This window comes from Cottoperca gobio, chromosome 14, assembly GCF_900634415.1.
Source record: "Cottoperca gobio chromosome 14, fCotGob3.1, whole genome shotgun sequence".
NCBI lineage: Eukaryota > Metazoa > Chordata > Actinopteri > Perciformes > Bovichtidae > Cottoperca > Cottoperca gobio.
In genome coordinates this window covers 9716077-9732043 of record NC_041368.1, presented here as the reverse complement: position 1 = coordinate 9732043, position 15967 = coordinate 9716077, and the positions used below count along the sequence as shown (strand labels likewise).

Below are 15967 nucleotides of genomic sequence, written 5' to 3'. Positions count from 1 at the left end.
AGACAGAGTGAGGAGAGAGTAAAGAGAGGAGAGGGAGTAGAGACGAGACAGAGAGGAGAGAACATAGAGACAGAGAGAGAGAAAGAGACAGAGACAGAGAGACATAGATAGAGAGAGAGAGAGATAGATTGGGAGAGGAGAGATAGAAAGAGAGAGAGACAGATCGATACAGAGAAGAGAATGGAGATGGAGGGTATAGAGATGAGCGATGGGTAGAGGAGAGAGGGAGAGAGGGGAGGGAGAGATGGGGGGCGAGAGAGAGAGAGAGGGGGAAAGAGAGAGAGGGAAAGAGAGAGAGAGAAGAGGCAATATAGAGGACAAGAGGAGAAGAGAGATGGAAAGAGAGGGAAAAAGAGAGAGCAATAGAGAGGGAAATAGAGATAGATAGCGATAGAGAGAGGAGAGGCAAGAGAGAGGAATAAGAGAGAGAGAGAGGAAATGAGAGAGAGAGGAGAGATATGAAGAGAGGCGAGAGAGGAGAGAGAAAGAGAGAGTAAAGATAGATGAGGTATTATATAGAATACAGAGATATAAGGAGTAGAGAGAGAGAAATGAGAGAGTAGATAGAGGATAGACATAGACAGACATGACAGGAGAGAGGATGGAGGGATGTAGATAGAGGTATGTAGAGAGAGAACAGACATGAGAGAGAGACAAACATATATATAGGAGATAGAATTATGAGAGAATATCAGAGAGGAGTAGATTATAGAGAGAAGGGGGTAGTAGAGAGAGGAGGTTATATAGAGTCAAGATAGAGGAAAGAGAGATAGGATAGAGGAGATAGAGGAGAGAGTAAAACGAGAGAGCGAGGCAAGAGTAGAGAAAGAGAGAGCGGAGATAGTAGAGAAGAGGAGGAAAGAGAAGGAAGGGTTGAAATAAAAAAGGGGTGGCTATAAACGGGAAAGTGGTGTGAAGAGGGGGATAAAAAAAAAAGAACTTAGTGGTGGGGCGAAAAGTTTATGTTATTTGGGGCTATAATATAGATAATATATAGATTTAATATATATATAAATAATAGATATAATAGAGAAAATATATAGATGTATATATATTGATCGGATAATATATGTATATATATGTAAGATATTATATAATATATATATATATATATATGTATATGTATGTCTATATATATATAGATAATATGTACGTTATTATTATGGATGGATATATAAGAGTATATACAGAGAGATTATTATAATAGATGGATAGAGATTATATATATTATAATTATATATAATATATATATATTATAGTATATATATATATATATATATATATATATATATATATATAATATATATATAAATAATAATAAAATAAATAAAAATAGAAGATTTAATACTATTCCTTGATGATGGGTGTGGACATTGGGTGGTTTTGTATGCAGTAGAACCACAGTTATTACTTACAATGCCTGCTAATTCTTTAGTAGGTAGTTATATGGCAATATATTTCTAAGTTAGTGTTTATATTGTCGTTGTGCATTAACATATATTTTTTTCTGGTCATATTATTGTACTTATTGTGTCTAACAAAAATGTGTGTGCGTGTGCATTAACGGAGACATACCTCCCTCTTCTCTGTCTGTAGTACAGTGTGGTCGGTGGTGAAGTCCATCATGAGGAACGAGGGGCCACAGGGCTTCTTCCAGGGTCTGACCACCACCATAGCCAGAGAAGTCCCCGGTTACTTCTGCTTCTTCGGTGCCTATGAGCTCTGCCGCACTACCTTTGCGGACTACATGAAATGTGAAAAAGACGACATAGGTACTGGCACAATGTTCTGCCTGCACCACCACAAAGCTCAAAATAATTCCCCCCTGTTGAAACACATCAACTTCAAAATGTCGGCTCCTCTGATACAAAGGCTAAACTATTATTCAACATTAATACAAGGAGAAATCCATCATTTAAGCTTAAGCATGTTCTTTTGGTTTTGCTGAAAGGCATTCTGGGAAAAGTTACTCGCTTACTTTTCTTCAGACAACCTCATTTACTTCTGTACGGAAAATACTAGAAAGCTGATCGGAACATTTTTTAACACAAAGATGCTCACAGATGGATGATATAATATACAGTGGGAGTTTCCTTTTATCTTTATACTACATTTGTTAATGAACAGATTGTTAGTACTCTGATTACTAATGTTACGGCTGTTGAAATTGAACTGAATCATTATGTTGAAGGTGTGGCTCCAATCATGTTCAGCGGTGGTTTGGGGGGGGCGTGCCTGTGGCTGGTGGTCTATCCCATGGACTGTGTCAAGTCTCGGATCCAGGTCATGTCTATGACGGACAAACAGGGAGGATTTTTCAAAACCTTCATGACCATCGCTCGTACTGAAGGTAGGTAGAAGATATTGGCTTTTGTTTTATCAATTTGAGCAGAGACATTTGATGTTCAGCTTTCTGATGCTGAATTATCAACCAGAATGTAATCTTTCTTTGGTTTAGGTGTGAGGGCACTCTACTCTGGTCTTACCCCGACCATGATCCGCACCTTCCCTGCTAACGGAGCGCTTTTCCTGGGTTATGAGGCCAGCCGGAAGCTCATGATGAAGCAGTTTGACAGCTAAAAGATGCACAACATGAATGAAGGAGTGGTGAACTGGAAGTGAAGTATTGTAGTCATAAAACCTCATCAAAACTCCAGTTAAAGCTTGGAAGCGTAATACACGTGGGACCTGGTTTAATTTTCCATTTCCTGCTTTTGTTTTACTTGCCTAAAAACTGCCACACTCCCTCTCTTTTTAATCTACACCTCTAATATAGTGTTTACGTCATTTAAATCCTCATATTAATTTATTTTTTAGATTAAGATATAATTTTGTTTTTCACTCTCCAAAACAATTATTGCCAACATACAGCTAACATACAGCCAACATACAGCAACATACAGCTAACATACAGCCAACATACAGCCAACATACAGCCAACATACAGCCAGCATACAGCTAACATACAGCCAACATACAGCCAACATACAGCTGACATACAGCCAGCATACAGCTAGCATACAGCCAGCATACAGCTAGCATACAGCCAGCATACAGCAGCATACAGCTAGCATACAGCTAGCATACAGCTAACAAGCATAGATGAGAAAAAATGATGTGCAGTTTAACCAGCCTCTTTCTGAGGAATTGTTAACACTCCAGTTTCTTCTTTTTTTTTTTTTTTTTTTTAATCATTCTTTACTTCTCTGTATTCAGCTACATGGGTAGGAAAACACTCCGTTAGATTGTGAGATTATCTTTTGAAGCACAAAATCTGTAAACCTTACTTTTAGTTCATTGCATGAAGATTTTATTTAGAAATGCGCAGTGGCATATACTAATCAATTTAAGTGGCCTGACATGTGTTGTGACAACTTGTGTTTTTTTAATTAGGGAATAATTCTCTGCTAAATATGCGTCTCAGTTTTGGATCACATCTGTTTGTTTCGGTAAAGTAAAGAAAAATGCAATTCTGGTAATAAATATGTTGAAACATGTGCTTACTTTTCAAACAGTCTCGACTGCCGGTTTTATCCGCCACAATAGAAACAAATCCAGCCAGCAGGGACTAGGCTGTTTTGTATTTGCGTTATATTTCGCTTCTGATGTGATTTAAGTTTCCGCTCTTTCAAATCACTACACTTTGCCTTTTTTGTTTGTTGTGTGACCTTTTATCTGTGTTCTTTACAAGTCAATGAGAAAATATCAAGTGTATTAAATGTGCCATTTGTACATTGCATGAAAAAAATGTACACCTTCACCCCAGGACTTTCAAGAGCCAGCGAGAGCTTACCGGTCACCGCCGGAACCGCGGCGCTTTCCAGGGCACAGGCCCCTCTGCAGGGTTTTTCCAGTGCTTAGTAGTTGGCAATTCAGAAATCTCAGTCCTAGTCCTTTTCAATGTTAATTGAGAAATGTAGATATTTTAAAATGCTAACTATTTGAGATGACACATGAAATGTTTGTACAGATATCTATCCTGATATTCATTGCAGTCGAACGATCTACAATAAAGGTGTTGAAGTCTGTATTTTATTTCACTAGCTGTCAATTATTTTAACTGAAAAGAATAATAAAGGGAAAGATTCTTATTAAATATAATGTAACACGACACAGAACTAGATGAGCATCTTATATTAAAAACCCAATTTATTTCAAATTGACTAATAAAATAATAAGCATGAATTGAATTCTGTAATTATAGAGATCTTTTTTATTATACAGAATTGGGCCTCATGAAAAACATGCAAAAAGTATAAATATTTTTAAGTGAATATTGTATGCAGATACAGCAGGAACAATACTCTCTCTTCCAGCAGGTGGCGCCAGTGAACTGTCAGGAACTCACAGCGGCTGCAAGTCAAAAAACACCAAAAGACAGGAAATTAAGTTTGGATTCTCTAAAAGTACACGACTTATCTGAGAAGTGTCTGAATTACGATATCACACAGAAAAACACCTCTATCTATTCTTACCCCTTTGTTTGCACAGGTTCCACACAGGCAGCCAAAGAGCCCGTTGATCATCTGAATGGCACAGAGAATCAGCTGCAGGCCGCTTGTAGCCAGCAGAGTAGCAAACAATCCAATGTTGAACTGCACAATGTTCTGAGGCTCTATGCACGTTCCCCACCATGTGTTGTCTGTCAGGTAACTCGGGTCACTGTGCAAAACAGGAGCTTTGTGAGTGATCAGGACTTTAGACACTTCATAAATGTCATCAGAAGGTTAGCCCAGTGTGTTACCTGTCTTTAAAAGGTGTCACCCAGAACAGGACTACTTTGCAGAGGGGCCCATTCTGCAAACCGAGCACTGCCACAATAAAACTGTACAGGGCACCGGCCACACCCACAGCAGCGAATGCAATTGATAAGAACATCTGCGGGAGTGAAATAAAAGGTCAGAAACACTTCTGTTGCACTTTGACACATCATTCTCACACACACACTCTTCTACTATTCCTTACATCTTTTTCGTGCTTTTGGTAAATGAGGTATTTCTGAGTTGAGTTGAGTTGAGCCTGACGAACAGGCTCAACATTTGTTTCACCTCACATTCCACACATTTCAAGTCCCATCTGTTTTTACCAACACTAACAAGATAAACTAAACCTGCTGAAAAAGGTTTCCCTTCAGCCTGTTCGGGGTCAGTGTGGGGACATTTTCTATTTCTAAAGCAGGTTCCCACTTTATTTACTGTACTGCCATTGTTATAGAATACTGCACCCACAAGTGACATCAGATGTGTTAACAAGTAAAAACTCAAACATGAAACAGGATTCATATCGGTAGCATTGAGAGCATATGAGCTTGAACTTTTAAATATTATTTTTAGGTCAGGAAACGGATGCACTATTGTTCTGATGGCTTCATAATGTTTTACAGCGTGTGTTATATCCTATCTAAATAGGAACTATACTGAAGGTGTTGTGCAATGGTTTAATGATGCAGCACCATGCTGCATATTAAGCTTTTTCTTTTATAAATGAGTTCATAAACCTTTTTAATTTAACGTGTTATTAATTATGATCATGTTTCTGTGAGACACATTGTGACATACGTTTCATCAGCTATTTCTACTTCCACTGATTTATGACGTGTTGAACTGTTTCCTAACCTTTTACAAAGTTCAAATTCACTTTAGCTGGAGAAGTGAGTGTGTAGCTTATATTGTTAACAATTTACATTTCAGACTGACTCACCCCACAGCGATTCCCACAGCAGCCCTGTTTTCCAGTCAAGTGGATGTAAAGTGCTGGGAGTAATACCTGTGGCAGGACACATGAGTTGACACTAGTTAATATTCAATTCATTTTAGACAAAACAATTCAGCATTTTCACATAATCTTGATAACTCAAAAGCTTGTAGAATATGTTAAATTGACCACTGCACCACCAGTTGAAGTCCAGTGGTGTTTTTTTTTTGTCTTATCTTTACATATCTAACTATCTAACATTTTTACAGGAATTTACAGCACTGTGTGTCAGAGTCACACCCTTCAGTAACAGGCTCGAGGAAAGACGACTCACCATTAAACCTCCTCCAACGAGTCCCCCCATGTACTTCACCTCCTCAGTAATATGTCCATCTTTGGCATACTTCACGTCTCCGCCGGGAAAGAACAACACAATGTTACAGATGATGGATATGAGCGCTAACGGGTACAGAGTAACCGCAATGCAACTGGAACATCTTCCGGTACACATGTTGTCAGGGTGGAAACTAACTAGCTGCTGTAAAACTGTTTGATCAGTAAACTTCCAGCTCAAATCCTTCCTGTTTTCCGAGAGAAATTCCACCTGAAAGTGACCCGAAGATGGAAAAGTATTTGGACTGGCAGCAGAAACTAAACACTGAGAGTGATGTTAGGGTGTGGGAGGTGTAATGACAAGCTGATAAGGTGGACAAACAGAGCCTGGGATAGGTTGCAGAACTTTATGTGACTCACTCTATCTGTTCCTTGTTCTGTTGAACTAGTCAAAGATGTGGATGCGTTCAGTTCATCTGAATAATTGTTGGTAACACGGACACTATTACGTACTTATGTTGAGTTTAGTGATCGGGCCTCCAAAAATGCTTATCGTAGTTTAATCTCAGTTCCTTTTATGTTGCTGTACTATATCAATATTAAGTGCTACTAGAGAGTCTGTGGTGGTGATTGTGAGTAAGCAGAGATTTACTGTGAGAGACGTGTTTCAACTTCACCTATTGTGTACAGTATTTCTGGTGATGTATTGACATTGTGCCTCCAGGATCGCAGCACGGTTGGACTTTAGACCTGTGGCAGCACGCTTAGCAGAGTAAGAACAATGTGTCATTGACATCTCCTGCAAAACATCGATACATGTTAAACACAAGAACACCCAGGCTACATTTTTCAGTTTCACTAGTGAGCCATTGACTGCAGTATTGTATCAGTAAATTAAAAGAAGATTTGAAGAAAAAGGAAGAGAAGAAGAGGCCAGACTTCCCCTAACGTGTCGTCTCCAAGCAACACTCGGGCGAGGCAGTGTTCCTCATCAGTGATGACGGTTGTAAATATTGATTGCAGTTTCCATCCTCTCGTAAAGAGTTGTATATTTCTCATTTGTTATTCAACACACAACCACCGTCACTTACAACAGATTCCTAACAAGAAGGATGAAACACGCACGTGATAATTCACTTTTATTATAAATTGTTACTGCAGGTCAGGAACTGTAAATTATTTTTCTCATGAATATATGACCATAATTGTCTTTACTCACTTTTGTAACTTCCATAAACAAATTGAGGCGGATCTCTGGGTGCAGCATCAGGAGAGGAAGGCTGCCATACACTTGAGTCTCTTCACGTGTTTCCCTGTTATTAGGCTGTAAGTGGTAAAAGATTACGTTTGGGTGGTAAATGGCATGATACTGTATACTAACTCAGCTCTGTCCTGGCCTATAGGACTCTAAAGGATCAGCTTTAACCTTCCTGACATCTGTTGGCTTTCCTACAGGGACTAAAAGGCAGTTATAGACAAACGTTGGTACGGTATTGAGTGACATTTATTGTAGTTATGCAATCCACATTATATATGATGAAACATAACAGTATTTATTTAATTAGCGTGAATTATTTTTAATACTGTGCAGCATTGCAACAGTGTCAAGCATCATGAAATGCACATACAAAATTTAACATCTGTTATTAGAGACAATGTTACGATTAGCGGCAGGCATACGGGAAATAAAATCACACTCAAAACATTTTTCAGATTATGCATTTCGAAAATAAAGTTCAAATGCCAAGAATAAAGATGAACTTTTAGTATATGCGCTAACGCTAGTAGTTTGATTATTCTCAAAATAAAAAAATGTTAAGCATCCTCCGATTTATTTTTTATACTGAACTCTGACTTTATTCAAATTTAAATTTCAAATGAATACAAAATTGTTAAAATCTCCTTTTTTCCCTTAATAATATTGTTTTCACCCAACTTCCGTACAACAACAATTTCAAAGCGAATGTTTTATGCAGATGCAGCCAGGAACAATACTCCTGGCCTTCCTGCAGGGGGCGCCAGTCAACTCTTCAGATGCGTGTGAGTGCCTCCTGACCAGGAAGTCATGGTCACTGTAAATTAAAAAACAAACATCAAACAAAAATAAATAAATAAATACAATTTAAAAAAGAAAGAAAGAGGGGAACCGAAGTCATAACTAATGTGACAGATATCCGATTCAGATATCCAAACATGGAAAACTGAAGAGTGACCTGTGTGTCTTTACCTCGTTGCCGGTTCCACACAGGCAGCCAACGAGGCCGTTGATCATCTGAATGGCACAGACCAACACCTGCAGACAGCTGGTCACCATTAGGGTAACAAACAATACAGTGTTGAACTGCACCACGTGCATAGGCTCTGTGCACTTTTCTCCCCACAACTTGAAGTCGGTCAGGTAGGAGAAATCACTGTGTAAAAGAAGAGGCTTCTAAATAACCGCAACTTCATAGTGTTTACAAATATCATCAGAAAGTTGCTTCTGTTTGTCACCTGTCTTTATAAGGTGTCGTCCACGTTCCACCATCATTGCAGAGGGGCCCATGACTCAAACCGAGCATTGCCACACCGAAACTGTACAGCGCACCGGTCACCCCCACTCCAGCGATCGCAATTGAAAAGAACATCTGCAGGAGTGAAATGATAAGAAAAGGTTAGACATTTAAAAGTTTGAATATTTTCAGATGGTAATTTATATCAGTGGTGTTTTGTCTGTTTAAACTCATTCCAATATTACTTTTTCACAGAAAAAAAGTAGGAAGGAAGTGAACTGTGGTTCTGGTAGATGTGCATTATCATCCTTTTCTGAAGAGTAAATGTTGTGCAACGATGATGCAGCATCATTTTCTTTTTTAGGACATACTATACTATAACATTTATATAATACATCTTCTACGGAGGGATATTATGTAATTCTCAGCTTGACTGGCCTCCATTAAACATTTGAATCTAGTCGAGTGAGTGAAATAATCTTAACTAAAGGCACTCTTACTACCTTGCTTACTTTTCCCCTTGTCTTTTACTGAGCACCTAAAAAGTCTGACTGACTCACCCCCAAGCGATTCCCACAGCAGCCTTGTTTTCCAGTGGAGTGGATGTAAACTGCTGAGATCAACACCTGTGGTGGTACATATTAGTTGACAGGGAATTTAATGCAGCATCCGTGTAAAACATGTTCAAAATAGCAAAAATGAGATTAGTTGAAACAATTTAGCACTTGAGAAACTGAGCAATGACTTTTCAACCCATGTCAAACTTCAAATTTTGAGACTTGGTGCCTTCTGATAAAATATGTGATAGATGATGCATTTGATTAGAAGTGTTACTAGATTAAGAAAATCCCATATCTTTACCACTGAAGCCCAGAATTAGGATTTAATAAAACAAACAACATACAGTATGTATTTCGGTTTTATCTGAGGCTGCAGTCAGAAAGAAGATTAAAGCAACTTTTAATCCAGAGTCACATCGTTCAGTAACCGGCAACTCACCATTACACCTCCTCCTGCGAGTCCCCCCATGTACATCACCTCCTTAGTGATATGTCCATCTTTGACATACTTGATGTCCCCGCCGGGAAAGAACAACACAATGTTACAGATGATGGATATGAACACCAATGGATACAGAGTAAAAGCAATGACACGGGAACATTTTGCAGTACACATGTTGTCAGAGTGAATATTAACGAAGTGCTGTACCCTCTCTTGTTCATTTGCTTATATCCTTCCTGTTTTTAGAGAGACGTAACTAACGGTAAACTGGTGTGGGAGGTGCAATTAGTAAGACTTACATGTACTTAACTAACTTTTTGTGTAAATTGTTGTTGTTAGATACTGTATATACCTCATTTATAGACTGTGTCTAAATTTATATTTTAACACATCTGTTCTGAATTTGTGCATTACACTAACACTTTTTATTTAAATGGTCTCCACAATTGGCAAACTAGGGATAAAAGCTCATATAGACATGGACCTTATTCTATTATTTATATAAAACCTACAACATAACCTATGTTCCATACAACTAGACCTCTGTCTGTATATTGTTCCCCTGTAAAAAGGTTAATTGCCTAAAGTAAGTAATCCCTAATATAACCGATATGTCTAACCAAGGTGTCCAAATTTACATTTTATCCAACCTGCAATAAATGAATGCATCCCACATGAAAGAAAATCAATGGCTTCAATGACCAGGGAAAGCAACTTGGTAAAAGATGGAAATTGTCTTTGTTTATGTATGATGACTTTAAGAGTCCCGTATAAATACTGTCACTGAATGCATTTATTATTTTGTTTGTTGTCCCCTCCACTAAAAATATGTATTGCTTTTTTTGTCACTGTGATGTTTGACGTTCACTGTGCAGAATCTTGTATGTATTATGTAGCCTATATTATTATTATTATTATTATTATTATTATTATTATTATTATTATTATTTTGCAACTTACGTGTGTTAATTGTGATATGGAAGCTTGAAACCTCAAGTGCACACACACTGAGAATGGCCTTTTCAGTAAAGTAGGAGACATCTTCTTAGTTAAATTTAAGAAATGAAAACATATTTTCATTATTTGTAATTTAACTTTCTTGTGGAAAATAATTATCAGTAACAAAACACTATTCAAAGTAGAGTTTTTTTATATGTCATAAAAATATGTCCGGAGGGGTTCTTTAATAACATTATTATTTATTATTAGTAGTGACAATAACAATAATAATAATAATAATAATAATAATAATAATAATAATAATAATAATAATAATAATAATAATAATAAATAATAACTGTATTTATATAAAACAAGTTACAATGTGCTTTACAAAGACATATAAAATTATATTGAGCATACTTTATTTTTCATATAGGCTATTTGCTTTGAAAAAATCATCAGGAGAACATATTTTTCCAACAAAGAATAAAGAGACTGTGTGGACTTCAGAGATAACAGCTAACTGTCTCTGGCTCTGTGTCCTCTTCGGCCTCCGCTGTGAATGTTGGGGAACCTTTGAACCACTCCCCCGGTACTGAGCTCCCCCCCCGGTACTGAGCAGGACTCTCGGCTACAGCCCTCTCCCGGTACTGAGCAGGGCTCGCGGCTACTGAGCAGGACTCGCGGCTACAGCTCTCCCCCGGTACTGAGCAGGACTCTCGGCTACAGCCCCCCGGTACTGAGCAGGACTCTCGGCTACAGCCCCCCGGTACTGAGCAGGACTCTCTGCTACAGCCCCCCGGTACCGAGCAGGACTCTCGGCTACAGCCCCCCGGTACTGAGCAGGACTCTCTGCTACAGCCCCCCGGTACCGAGCAGGACTCTCGGCTACAGCCCCCCGGTACTGAGCAGGACTCCCGGCTGCTCTCTCCCACCATGGCTGCGTCTCCCGTCAAAAACTTCCTGGTTACCTTTTTAATGCCAGAAAAATGTTATGAGAGGATTTTCGTCAACTTTCACATGAACGGTGAGGCTCTTCGTGGTGAAATGTTGCGGACAATCTTTCCAGATGTGCGAAGGGGTTTCTCCTCTCCCACTCAGTTCAACGTTGTAAACACGTTGTTGTTGTTGTTGTTGTTGTAACCTAAAACTAGGTCATACTGTGTGTTACATTTGGGCTAGTTTTTCCGTTACTCGTTTACAAAATCACATTTTAGGCACACAAATGTTATCCAGCAACATCTGCTATATCTGATTGTTTTAATATTTTTCATTTATGTCGCAGTGCCTTGCCTAAAGTTTATCATGAACAGAATTGTCGGATTTTGGATCATACTGGACACTTTCCTGGGTAAGAAGCCTTAATCTTAAATCTGATTTAATCAGGGCAGCATTAACAAACACAACTAACCAACATGTCTCTTCTCACCATAATGATTAACCAGTGAAGCCTACAATGGTCTCAATGATGAAACAACAACCTTTAAGTGCTCTGGTAATACTTCCTGCTGTACACTGTGGATGGCCATTATCTGTAGTGACTGATCTCAAATATTACTAGTTAAAGATGAAGGTTGTTACACACAATTATAAAGTTTGTAAAGTAATATTCCTTTTGTAATGGTGGATAAACTATGGAATGCACATTTTCAATATGTAAGATCTTTTTTGAATATGCTTTTGACAGAATATATGACATATTACAAATAATAGAGTACTATAAACAGCATAATAGAGATTAAGAAGGGATACCGTAATTAATCATTGTCACATGTATTACATATAAACATGTACTATGGTCTTTTATTAGATTTAATTTAATTTTACTTCCACCCCCACCCACCAAGAAATACAATGTTTTACTCATTATTGTTTAAATATTTATTGCTAATCTTGACACCACCACCCACTGACTACATGTTTGTTATCTTCACTCCTCGTCTGTGGTCTCCGAGCAGCTCAGCTCCCTCAGCTGTTGAAGATCCTGTGGAGAAGAAGTGCAAAGGGCCTGAGTCTGACCTCCGCGCTGCTTCAACTGTATTCCTTCTCCTGTCCTGTTGTGTACGCCATGGCCCACAACTTCCCACTCTTGTAGGTATTTAGCAACAATAAATAAGCAAAAAGTTCTCTGTCTATGCTGATTCACTGGCGGATCAGAGCACAAGTCATTAAGTCATCTTACAGCAGTCCCAATACTCCTTGACATGAGATATAAAAACTGACTGACATCTGTTTCTGTTTATCTTATGAAATCTAGTCACCCCAGTGTCCTTAAATCCAAGGAGTTCATCTATTTCTGTTATGCTGTAAACTACACCAACGTCAATAACATGTTCAAGCTTAAAGCTCGCTTCACCAGTTTGCTCAAGATTTATGAACATGTGACTCACTAGCTGTTTGTTCAAGCCCCTGTGTGTGCACCGGTGACATCCATTCAATACCATTTTAATAGCCTACACACCTTGATGCCTGTTCTGTCAAGTTATACAACTCTGAGGACATTGATTTACATACTCTGCTGTGAATCATGTTTCTCTGAGTAAAGCGCAACATACACTTGCAGCTGAGAGTCTATCATAGATGTGTGCCTTACATGTGTTTTCCATAAACTGCTCCCCAGTGCCTGGGGTGAGAGACTCATCACGTTGGTGCAGACTGCAGCGATCGTCTTCCTCATCATGCATTATCGTGGTGAAACCCTCAAAGGTTAGCGAACATACCTGCACATTTTCCCAAATTCACATACACAGGATGAGTCTGGCATTATTCTATATTTTTCTTTTTTGTCATGAAAAGACCAAAACCAACAATGCATTAGTCCGTCTCTAAATACTTTGACTTCCCTCCTCCTCTGTGTGGCTCTGAAATTGAAATAGTTTCTTATTAAAAATTAAGTAATTCAGAAATATGCCAATAAAACGCTTGTATGGCGCCTTTGTTATTCAATCTTATGCTGAATTTGAAGAATTGATTATCAGCTATCCAGGTGGCTGTCACTCGCACAGTCTTCCTGCTTCATTCTTTGGTCAACGCTTTCCTGGAGCACCACCTTGTGGTGTTAGCTCTCGACTTCTCACAGGGATCTTTTGTTGGAAGAGCAATTACAACACTTCTGTTTAAACACATTGCTATAGAGTTGTTTTCATTTTATAGTTTGAGATGATGATTTAAAAAGTCCATTTTAAGTTTTGTCAGATCACTATTGACTTTGTAAGTGAACATTCTTGGAACATGTTTAGTTTTTCTAGCTGCCTTTTGATATTTCTCATTCAATCCTGTTTTTTTTGTTTCTGTGGCAGGAATTCTGTTCCTCTTGACTTATGGCGGTGTGATGTTCCTTCTGGGCTCCTACGCAGCTGCAGCAGTTGTCTCAGTGATGCAGGCCTCGAGTTTGGCAGCTTTAATTGCAAGCAAGGTAGCAACTCAATGGTTTATCTTGTCTGTGCAGCTCAAGTTCTGTCCTAAGATTAATAGGACAAGCTCTTATGCACAATGCAAATTTATCAGAGGAGAGTGAATTTTATTTGCTTTATTTGTTGTTTTCCAGATTTTCCAGGCCGGAACTAACTACTGCAACGGTCACACCGGCCAACTGTCCACTCTGACTGTGTTAATATCGTGGGCCGGGTCTCTAGGAGTCATCTTTGTGTCTCTACAGGTATGCAGTCACGGATTACACACAAACAGAAACACAGCTGCACAACTTCATAATTTACGCCAAATTGTCATTGTTGTCTTTACTAACTGCTTCAAGCTGTGTCTTGTAGGAGACAGGAAACATGTTTGCCACTCTGTCACACACACTGTCAGCCTGTGTCAGCTGTGTCCTCCTGGCCCAGGTCCTCTGCTGCAGGAGCAGCACTAAAAAGAAGAGTGAGTAGAGGTGGAGGACGGTGACAAATGAACAATCACATCATATGCAAATATTTACTGTTATTCAGGAAATGTTTTGGTATTCTGCGCCAGATGTTAGAATATAAATAACTCGCAGCGCAGATGTAGCAGGAAATGTTTACAGTATCTTTTTGCATAAATATGCCTGTGTGCTACATTCAAATCTACTTCATAAGTCATGTGTCTGTGGAAATGAAAACTCAGTCATGTTATTTAACATTTTTATACATTTTAAATATTATTTCTGCAGTTAGTTTCCAATTGTTGTGAGGGTGTGGAATAAAAAAGATGTCTGCCTGCATTGATTCCTCCTCTGTGGTAGAAGGAACATCCCGTTGATGATGCGCTCATGTCATGTCAGATTTACTGTTCGTACTGCTGACTGGGAAAATGTACATGTCAACCCCATAATGATAATAATTAATAGATAACTGGAATGTATGTGGTAGCCTCTGTTTTATCTTTTGGGCATAACTTAATAGGATTCATTATTATTTTCTTACAAATATTTTTTTAAATATCTGTAACAACATTTTGTCAACAGAAAAAAGAAAGAAACGCTGTTAAGCTCAACAACTTTTCACTTTATTAACCCAGTCACCAGGTTTCTATCCACTTTCTTTGTTTTTTAAGAATACTGGGTTCCTACAGTTTCCAATGTATGTTACATTCTGACTATGTATACTATTATTATTATGTTGCCAAAGAATTGCCAGAAGATTGTAGAGGTGAACTGTGGCTCTTACAGTACAAATCAATTAACACCAAACTCAGACAAGCTACAATGCTAAAACAGTGCAATGTTATTGTGTCATGTGAATTTATTAACTGTATACCTTCAACCGCTAAGGAAACAGAAGGGACGCTCATGTAACAGGGAACTAGAATTGATAACTAAAGTCCATTGACTTTGCGTCGCACAGCATAGGCCTACTTATTGCCTTGCTTTTGACGACATCAAGCTTGCTTTGGCCCACGCACTCACACAGTAGGAGAGACATAAAAAGACATACAGCATGATTTGTCATATAAATGTCACAGTATACTATGTCATATAGTTGCATTTTAGTCGTAAAAATTACATAAAAGGACAAAGTATAGTATTTAGACAAATTTCATAAAAGAGTCACAGTGTAAATGTAAATAAATATCAAAAAAGTCCTATTACAATATGTTGTAAAAAAACCCATAGTATGTCAAATAATGTCATAAAAAGTCATAAAAACAGTACAGTATGGCATAAAGAAATGTCACAAACATTAAAAGTATACTGTCATAAAAATATAGTACAGTATGCTAAAGAAATGTCATAGTATATTATGTCATAGAAAGGTTGTAAAGTCATAGTATAGCATGTCATAAAAATATTATAGATAGTCATAGTATGGCATGTCATACAAATGTTATAAAAAGTCATAGTATAGTATGGGAGAAGTTCGGAGAAGCTATGGAGAAGGACTTTCGGTCGGCACCAAGGTGCTTCTCGAAAAGCACCTTATCCGGGATCGGGTCGCGGGGGCAGCAGCTCCAGTAAGGAACCCCAATCTTCCCTTCTCCGGGCCACATCCTCAAGCTCCGACTGGGGGATCCTGAGGCGTTCCCAGGCCAGT

At 38.4% G+C, this 15967-nt stretch overlaps 4 protein-coding genes across 7 annotated transcripts in view; 2 read left to right on the top strand and 2 right to left on the bottom strand.

Moving 5' to 3' along the window:
- slc25a15b (solute carrier family 25 member 15b) overlaps positions 1-4040 on the top strand; it is a 9571-nt gene extending 5531 nt beyond the window's left edge. Inside the window, exons 5-7 of the mRNA XM_029448937.1 lie at positions 1597-1772; positions 2192-2350; positions 2459-4040. Coding sequence (XP_029304797.1) covers positions 1597-1772; positions 2192-2350; positions 2459-2580 — 457 coding nt within the window. The 3' untranslated portion in view covers positions 2581-4040. The remainder of the gene's footprint in view (positions 1-1596; positions 1773-2191; positions 2351-2458) is intronic.
- Positions 4041-4193: 153 nt separating this feature from the next.
- On the bottom strand, positions 4194-7365 carry tm4sf21a (transmembrane 4 L six family member 21a). Of its 2 annotated transcripts, XM_029448958.1 has the most exons (6): positions 7247-7365; positions 6029-7127; positions 5701-5766; positions 4745-4878; positions 4476-4662; positions 4194-4353 (listed from the first exon to the last, which is right to left on the bottom strand). In XM_029448958.1, the coding sequence occupies exons 2-6, from the start codon at positions 6203-6205 to the stop codon at positions 4345-4347; spliced, it is 573 nt and encodes a 190-aa protein (XP_029304818.1). In that variant the 5' UTR covers positions 6206-7127; positions 7247-7365; the 3' UTR covers positions 4194-4344. The 2 variants fall into 2 exon arrangements, with proteins under 2 accessions (XP_029304818.1, XP_029304817.1); XM_029448957.1 differs by having other exon boundaries at positions 6029-7365.
- A 148-nt stretch (positions 7366-7513) lies between these two features.
- Positions 7514-9734, bottom strand: LOC115019412 (transmembrane 4 L6 family member 4-like). Its single transcript, XM_029448959.1, has 5 exons — positions 9519-9734; positions 9080-9145; positions 8521-8654; positions 8255-8438; positions 7514-8099 (listed from the first exon to the last, which is right to left on the bottom strand). The coding sequence occupies exons 1-5, from the start codon at positions 9693-9695 to the stop codon at positions 8097-8099; spliced, it is 564 nt and encodes a 187-aa protein (XP_029304819.1). The 5' UTR covers positions 9696-9734; the 3' UTR covers positions 7514-8096.
- Positions 8540-15552, top strand: LOC115019409 (mannose-P-dolichol utilization defect 1 protein-like). 3 transcript variants are annotated; one of them, XM_029448954.1, is made up of 8 exons: positions 8552-8680; positions 10900-11490; positions 11749-11814; positions 12422-12554; positions 13084-13169; positions 13763-13878; positions 14011-14121; positions 14231-15552. In XM_029448954.1, exons 2-8 carry the CDS (start codon positions 11400-11402, stop codon positions 14342-14344), a joined length of 717 nt encoding a protein of 238 aa, XP_029304814.1. In that variant the 5' UTR covers positions 8552-8680; positions 10900-11399; the 3' UTR covers positions 14345-15552. The 3 variants fall into 3 exon arrangements, with proteins under 3 accessions (XP_029304816.1, XP_029304814.1, XP_029304815.1); XM_029448955.1 differs by having other exon boundaries at positions 14218-15552; XM_029448956.1 differs by lacking the exon at positions 10900-11490 and having other exon boundaries at positions 8540-8680.
- The last annotated feature ends 415 nt before the right edge of the window (positions 15553-15967 follow it).

Bases quoted from the DNA above. Each gene is read 5' to 3' on its own strand.
- tm4sf21a (XM_029448957.1), bottom strand. From the start codon at position 6,205: ATGTGTACCGGAAGATGTTCCAGTTGCATTGCGGTTACTCTGTACCCG. The intron at 5,767-6,028 runs GTGAGTCGTCTT...GTCCTGCCACAG, and splicing joins TCGTTGGAGGAGGTTTAATG to GTATTACTCCCAGCACTTTA. The intron at 4,879-5,700 runs GTGAGTCAGTCT...TCACTCCCGCAG, and splicing joins GCTGTGGGAATCGCTGTGGG to ATGTTCTTATCAATTGCATT.
- LOC115019412 (XM_029448959.1), bottom strand. From the start codon at position 9,695: ATGTGTACTGCAAAATGTTCCCGTGTCATTGCTTTTACTCTGTATCCA. The intron at 9,146-9,518 runs GTGAGTTGCCGG...GTACCACCACAG, and splicing joins TCGCAGGAGGAGGTGTAATG to GTGTTGATCTCAGCAGTTTA. The intron at 8,439-8,520 runs GTGACAAACAGA...TCTTTTACACAG, and splicing joins ACGACACCTTATAAAGACAG to TGATTTCTCCTACCTGACCG.
- LOC115019409 (XM_029448954.1), top strand. From the start codon at position 11,400: ATGGCTGCGTCTCCCGTCAAAAACTTCCTGGTTACCTTTTTAATGCCA. The intron at 11,491-11,748 runs GTGAGGCTCTTC...TTTATGTCGCAG, and splicing joins CGTCAACTTTCACATGAACG to TGCCTTGCCTAAAGTTTATC. The intron at 11,815-12,421 runs GTAAGAAGCCTT...GTCTCCGAGCAG, and splicing joins CATACTGGACACTTTCCTGG to CTCAGCTCCCTCAGCTGTTG.